The following is a 7681-nucleotide window of genomic DNA, read 5'->3' on the forward strand; positions in this document are numbered from 1 at the left end:
GAGTTGCCATCAAGGACAACACCTGTGTCATAGCACAAAACCTGTGTCATAATGCCAACAATCTCCCCCTTTGGCCTTGATGGCAACCCCAAGTCATTCTCCCCTTTGACATCAAGGGCAAAGGGTTATGCTCCCCCTAAGTACATGCTGAAATCTTTGATATGCTGAAGATTGGTTAGAAATAGGGATTGAATGGCTTTCCACTCTATTTTTATCCTTCTAGGAACTTGGTAGATCAAAAATTTACATTTACATTTCACTATTTATGGGGTCATGGTATTAAGTAACTCAGGGTATTAGATAATAACTATTTAATATAAAATAATATTTTATATTATTTAAATATACTATATTTTATATTATGTTAAAATATCACAATATTTGGATAATTTTAACACAATACAAGTTATTGTTTATCGACACAAAATATTAAGAAATGTGACAATATTTAGATAACTTTAATACAATACAATTTATTTTTTAGGGACTCAAGGTATTAGGTAACCCATAGTATGTGGTAATAATTTTTTAAAGGTAGGTAATAATTTATAATATGTTTTACGTGTTATAAACTCAACATTGAACCACATTAGTTGGTCCTGAAAGGGACCAAATAACCCAGAAAATATTTTTTCAGTCTAACAAGTTTTATAATCGACAATATTCAAGTTTACTTTACCATGGAAATTATTAAATTGTAAATAATATTTGTTATAATATTATGTGTCAATACCAAGACTTAACAAGTTTTATAATCAACAATATTCACCCTTACTTTACCATGGAAATTATTAAATTGTAAATAATATTTGTTATAATGTCATGGGTCAATACCGAGATCAATACCACATGCCCCAAAATTATAACTTCTTTCAATATCAAAATATTTTATAAATATTTTATTTGAGTGTGGCCTCAATTGATAATAAAATTACAAAAAGCTTTTGCGAGAAATCACATAACACAATTTTTTGGCCGAAGCTAAAATCATAACATAGATATAGCAATAAACTTAATATAAGAAGATTATTAAATTGTAAATAATATCTTTTATAATGTCATGGGTCAATACTAAGACATAGCAATACCACATGCCCCAAAACCATAACTTATTTCAAAGTCAAATTTTTTTATTTTAGTGTGTGCTCAATTGATAATAAAATTATGAAAACTCTTTTGCTAGAAATCACATAAAAAAATTTGGCTGACCAAAAATCATAATATAGATATCACGATAAACTTAATATAAGAAGATTGTTAGGTGTTCAAATTTTACCATAGATATTATTCGCTTGTAAATAAGATTTGCTATAATACCATGATTTATCACAATACTATATACTCATAAACAAATACTACTCCCGAATTAGTTTTTTTATTAATAGAATTTGTTATTATTAACATTACCAATGATAAATCTCATTATTAACCTTTTAAAATAATTTATATTAATATTAATATTTTAGACTTTTATATTTGATTTTAATTTTTATTAATATTATTATATTATTACAAAAATACCTTATTATTTAATTAATTAGTTTTAATTAACTATTTTTACATTTTTATTTATTTCATTTTATTTTTAACTTTGATTTACTATAAATTTATTATTTATTGACACTTTATCTTATAGAGTATTCTTTAAGTGAGACTTTCTGAAAAGTTTTCTGATTTATTTTATTTTCTCATCTAATTTGTCTAGAATCGAGGATTCATTGAAATCACAAGTTTGATGGGTGAACTCTTCACAATGGAACTCTAGTAGCAGTTTTTGAGGGTGCTAAATGCATATAAACATGAAAAAAACCATTTTAAATAATACAAATCAAGATTTGAACATTACTTTTTCATTGGCCTGAAATATGTTGGCAACTCCAAAAAGCCTCATCTAAATATTACTCCTATCTTTATTATTATTTTTTTTCTCTTTTTCTTATTTTATATTTATCTATTCATAAATTACTTTTATTATTAAACATAAATACTATTATTTACCTTTTTAAATAATTTTTATTAATATTTTAGTTTTTAGTTTCTCTTATTTTTTATTAATATATTATGTTCTTACAAAATTATGGGTTGTTTTGAATTTTTTGAAGTTGAACCATATTGGTTGGTCAGAAATGGGGATCAAATGGTTTTCCACTCTATTTTATCCTTCTAGGAACTTGGTAGATCAAGAGTTAACATTAATGTTTAATTATTTATAGGGTCATGGTATTGAGTAACCCATGGTATTAAATAATAACCATTTAAGTTCAATAATGTTTTATATTATTTAAATATATTATATTTTATATTATCTTAAAATATTACAATAATTGGATTATTTTAATACACTACAATTTACTGTTTACTCAAAAGATTAAGAATTTTTTTTATTATCTTAAAATATAACAATATTTTGATAATTTTAATACAATACAATTTATTGTTTATAGAGTCAAATATTAAGAAATATTACAATATTTATATAATTTTGATATAATACAATTTATTGTTTATAGATTCAAAGTATTAGGTAATCCATAGTATGTGGTAGTAATAATTTTTTGAAGGTAGGAATAATTTATAATATTTTTTAAGTATTATAAATTAAACATTGAACCACATTAGTTGATTCTAAACGCAGACCAAATCCTAATGATGTGAAACATTCTCATTTTCACCCTAATTAAGTTATATAATCGACAATATTCACCCTTACTTTACCATCGAAATTATTAAATTGTAAATAATATTTGTTATAATGTCATGGTTCAATACAAAGATTTATCAATACCACATGCCCCAAAACCGTAACTTATTTCAAAATCAAAATATTTTATAAATATTTTATTTGAGTGTGGCCTCAAATAAAATTATGAAAAAGTTTTGTGTAGAAATCCCATAGCACAATTTTTTGGTCGACACAAAAATCATAATATAGATATCGCAATAAACTTAATATAAGAAGATTATTAAATTGTAAATAATATTTGTTAAATGTAATGGGTCAATACCAAGACTTAAGAATACCACATGCCCCAAAACCATAACTTGTTTCAAAATCAAAATATTTTATAAATATTTTATTTGAATGTGGTCTCAATTGAAAATAAAATGACCAAGTCTTTTGGAAGAAATGACATAACAAAAATTTTTGGCCGACCCAAAAATCATAATATAGATACACAATAAACTTAATATTAAAATATTATTAAATTGTAAATAACATTTGTTATAATGTCATGGGTCATTACCAATGCCCCAAAACCATAACTCTTTTCAAAATTAAAATATTTTATAGATATTTTATTTGAGTGTGGGCTCAATTGATAATAAAGTTACTAAATGTCTTTTAATAGAAATCACATCACAAAATTTTTTGGCCAACCAAATTCATAATATAAATATCATAATAAATTTAATATGAAAAGATTTTTATGCGTTCAAATTTTACCAAATTTTACCATACATATTATTAATTTAAAATAAGATTTGTTATAATACCATGGGTCAATATCATGACTTCTCACAATACCATATACCCATAAATTATAATTCATTTCAAAATCAAAATATTTTATAAATTTTAGAAAATTTTAAATTAAACCTAACAATATGGATACTTAATTAAAAAAATAATAAAAAAATAAAAATTTCAACATTTGCATCCTCTAAATTGGAAAGATGGGTAAAAGAACGCAAGCAAACATTCTTTTAGTAGTTGAATTGAGGCTTCTGTGATCCTTAACAAACAAACATTCTTTTAGTAGTTGAATTGAGGCTTCTATGATCCTTAACAATTATAGAGAAGATTTTCAGCGAAAATCACATGTAGAAGACCTTTGTGACGCCTTTGGAACCAACTAGTGTGGTTCATCATGAGGACAAGTTGAGGAGTGAGATCATGGCTGCCAATTATATTATATAAGGAGAGCAAATCATCCAAACACCTAGGTTGAGAGGGTTGACCATCAACGACTTTCTAAAATGGCTAGAAAAAATAGTATTAAAATATTAATAAGTCAAATATTAAAATATTAATATTATTACAGTAGTTATTACTATAATAATATTAATATTTTAATATTTGACTTATTAATATTTTAATATTATTTTTTCTAGCCTTTTTAGAGAGCCGTTGATGGTCAATCCTGTCAACCTAGTTGTTTGGATGATCTGCTCTCCCTATATAATATAATTGGCAGCCATGATCTGACTCTTCAACTCGTCATGACCATGAATCACACTAGTTGGTTCAAACATCTTCTATATGTGATTTTCCCCAAAAATCTTCTCTATAATCTTTCAGTACTCAAGTAAATTGTCTCCGAAGCAAGATCCTTGTCTCCAAAGCAACATCGTGTAAATTGTCTCTGGAACAAGAACCAGATGGATTCAGGACATAGGAATAAAAGGGCAACGTACGATATAGTAATACAAAGTGAAGAAGACGAAGGTGAAATCAGGCGTACTGAGTTTGGAAAGTGCAAACTTACCACCGCCCTTTTTACCAACATTTCATAGAGCACATTCAGCCTAGTGCTGCCATGCATTTTTTGCACATTTTGTATTACAGCTCTTTTCTTGGACTCATACATAACCCTTCGGATTAGGGGGCAATGTTGGACACCTAATCCTCAATGGGTCAGTGTGGAAGTCTAATGGACAAAAGAAGTCCAAGAGACTTTGGGATGTGAATCCCAACTGTCACATAATGTACTATAAATGTATATCCCCTGTTAATAAAAAAAAATGTACTCACATAATTTATCTTTCCTATTCTATGTTTCCCATGTGTGTTTAACAGATGGAATTCCTATTCTATGTTTCCCATGTGTGTTTAACAGATGGATTCAGGACATAGGAATAAAAGAACAAGGTACGATATAGTAATACAAACTGAAGAAGACGAAGGTGAAATCAGGCGTACTCAGTCGCACGAATTCATTACTCAACTTTGTATCAATTTGGAAAGTGCAAACTTAACACCGCAGGTCACGGTTGTTCCACATCGTCCCACAATGATTGAAAAGTCCAACCACCGCTGGAAAAAACTACATCTGAGAGAAATCAGCTCAAACCCTACAGTTTCGAATAAATGCAAACAGATGGATTTATTTCGTGACTTTCACCTACAGGTTTGGCCATATCTACTATATATATATATATATATAGTCCATCTAGTTTTATCAGATATATGTTATTGTCCCACTTAACATTTGTATGATATGAAACTGCAGCAATTTGATACTGGCATCATCAAAGTTTGTATCAGCGATCGCAATCTGTTTATGAAATCTGACAACTCAACATCTGTACTCATATTCGATCGAGGTATATTTCTTTAAATCTACCATCAAATGTGGAGTTCCTAGAAATACCAAAAGCCCTTTTAAACTTTGATTTAATCTTGTACCATTATTGTTCTCCACAGAAACGACCAGAGTTATAAACAGGGTGAATTGCACAAATGGAACATTTTGCTTAACGTTCTGCTACAATGAGCACGACGATTCCTTGGTAATGGTTAACGTAGCTCCAGACGGGGAAAATTTATTGGAAACAGTTCCAATTGAGTAAGTAACTTTAAATTTTAACTATGAATTTAAAAAAAAAAAGTGAGTTGAAATGGTTTAATTTATAAAATTAAAATTATATATGAAATTTTTAGGGTTAAATCTATTTAAAGATTGAAAAATATATTTTGAAAAACCTAAAAAATCAACGCAACTATGGTGAAGATCCCTTTAGTTTATAACTTAGAGCGCAGATTTTAAGAATTCATTAACAAAATCTAGGTTAAACCATTGTTTTCACTCTTCCAAATCTGTCTATTAGATTTTAGAAAGTTTTTTATTCTACAATCTAATTAGGTGAACACTTGATTTCAATTGATTATTTAACTTCTGTTCTCTTTAGACCACTTTCTAAAAACTGTTATGCTATGCATGATGTATTTCAGATCATTCTATCAACAGGAACTCGTACAGTTAACACGCCATTTACAAGCAGATATGGCGAAATCACGTTTTGACTTTGACATTCCCAACTGCAAGGGTATTTTCTATACACGTGCCGAAGGGTAAAAGGAGAACTCTTTATATTTGCATAGCTTCCATATCTCTATACTTAAAACTGGAACTATAGAATCCATTATAACTATGCTCCTTTTGCTTGTCAGGCAATTTAAGGTCTTTGAATTGAAAAATTACAACGTTCTCTATACAATACAATGCGAATTTGAAGGGCCAATGGTCCACGGATTTCACAGGTTTCCACATCCTACTGATTCATAATTTAAGTTTAAGCTTAACTCCTCATTATTAAGTTTGCTTTTCCTCACTTGTTAAGTTTAAGGTTGATTCCTGCAGGTCAGAGAACTCTACGATTGCGCTGTACCATCGAGAGATTACTCGTGAAATACGTCTGATATTATTTTCCAAAGAGGATGGCCACTTTATTAACAACGTGACAGCATCACCCATTCATAGTATTACCATACCAAATTTTGTTACTATTTGCAGTGACACAGAAATCTTATTACATGACAAAGATCATAAAATGGTTAGCGTAGACATTAATTCCCCCTCCAATCACCAGGTTAGGCAAACAAATGTTATGGCGTTGCGGGAGCCCATAGTTGTGCCCAAGAGTAGACAAGTTGTAGTCCCCACCCTTCACCAAACATACGAGATAATAACTTTTCATGGCATGTCCCTATTCAAGATTTCTGAGACAGTCTCCTGTGCAATTACCTGTTTATCGCAAAACCTTTTAATTCTGGCTTGCGAAGACATGAGAAAATTTGATCATCCTGGTCGTGAAAGGAAGGGAGGTAATAATGCATTCATTTTTTAATTAGGTATTTAATTTATATGATTATTGTTGAGTATAAATAATTACAATCCATTAGAGTAATAAGAAACAGAAATTTTTTGAATTATTTTGGAATCTGATTAATAATAATGATCAATATAAGTGTTTTTTTATTAATTACATAGTTAGGATTTGATAGATTTTTTCAACCAATTAATGTGGTCCATTTTTCTAACTTTATTTTGACCACAAACCATATTAGTTAATTTTAAACTTTAACCAAATCTTAACTATGTGATTAATTTTAAAAACTCATATCTACGTAAAGAAATAACTTCACTACACACTAGCGTTCATTCAAATTAAAACTGGTCTTAACAGGGAAATGAATTGATCACAAATGGTAAGCTTACAATTTATTTGGTTTTGACAATTTTACAGGACCTAGGTGTATAAAGGCCTATGACATTGTAAATGGAAAATTGTTGGGAGCTATATATGCCGATGATCCAAATGTCTCTGATGCAGAAGAACGACGCAAACGCAATAGAAGGGCGACTCTGTTACAGATATATGATATCAATTACGATCCAAAAACCTGTCAAATTTTCACCATTACAGGAGGCGGCGAGAACCAACTTGGAATATGGTCTAACAAATAATTGGCCCATAAGGGTATTATGTGAATTTTCTTTGGAAGAGGATTGGTTGTTTTTTATTTTTTTAATATGTCAAGTATATCTTTAGTGTGAGTGTTTAATTTATTAAAAAAGCAAGGGAAGAAACACATGACAACATTGATTTTGGAAGTATTGGCCGCGTACTAATATGTTATAAAAATAAGTTAATAAATACTTAGTAATTAATTTTACTT

At 28.7% G+C, this 7681-nt stretch overlaps 1 protein-coding gene across 1 annotated transcript in view; it reads left to right on the plus strand.

Moving 5' to 3' along the window:
* Nucleotides 1-7469, plus strand: part of LOC149217789 (uncharacterized) — a 28283-nt gene extending 20814 nt beyond the window's left edge. The window contains exons 2-8 of the mRNA XM_089390353.1: nucleotides 4839-5129; nucleotides 5232-5325; nucleotides 5426-5567; nucleotides 5954-6073; nucleotides 6173-6262; nucleotides 6363-6826; nucleotides 7249-7469. Coding sequence (XP_089246479.1) covers nucleotides 4839-5129; nucleotides 5232-5325; nucleotides 5426-5567; nucleotides 5954-6073; nucleotides 6173-6262; nucleotides 6363-6826; nucleotides 7249-7469 — 1422 coding nt within the window. The remainder of the gene's footprint in view (nucleotides 1-4838; nucleotides 5130-5231; nucleotides 5326-5425; nucleotides 5568-5953; nucleotides 6074-6172; nucleotides 6263-6362; nucleotides 6827-7248) is intronic.
* Nucleotides 7470-7681: the final 212 nt, after the last annotated feature.

This window comes from Pinus tabuliformis, chromosome 1_1 (genome assembly GCF_031772625.1).
Source record: "Pinus tabuliformis cultivar Carrire ecotype Pingquan chromosome 1_1, CPIR1, whole genome shotgun sequence".
In the NCBI taxonomy this organism is placed as follows: domain Eukaryota; kingdom Viridiplantae; phylum Streptophyta; class Pinopsida; order Pinales; family Pinaceae; genus Pinus; species Pinus tabuliformis.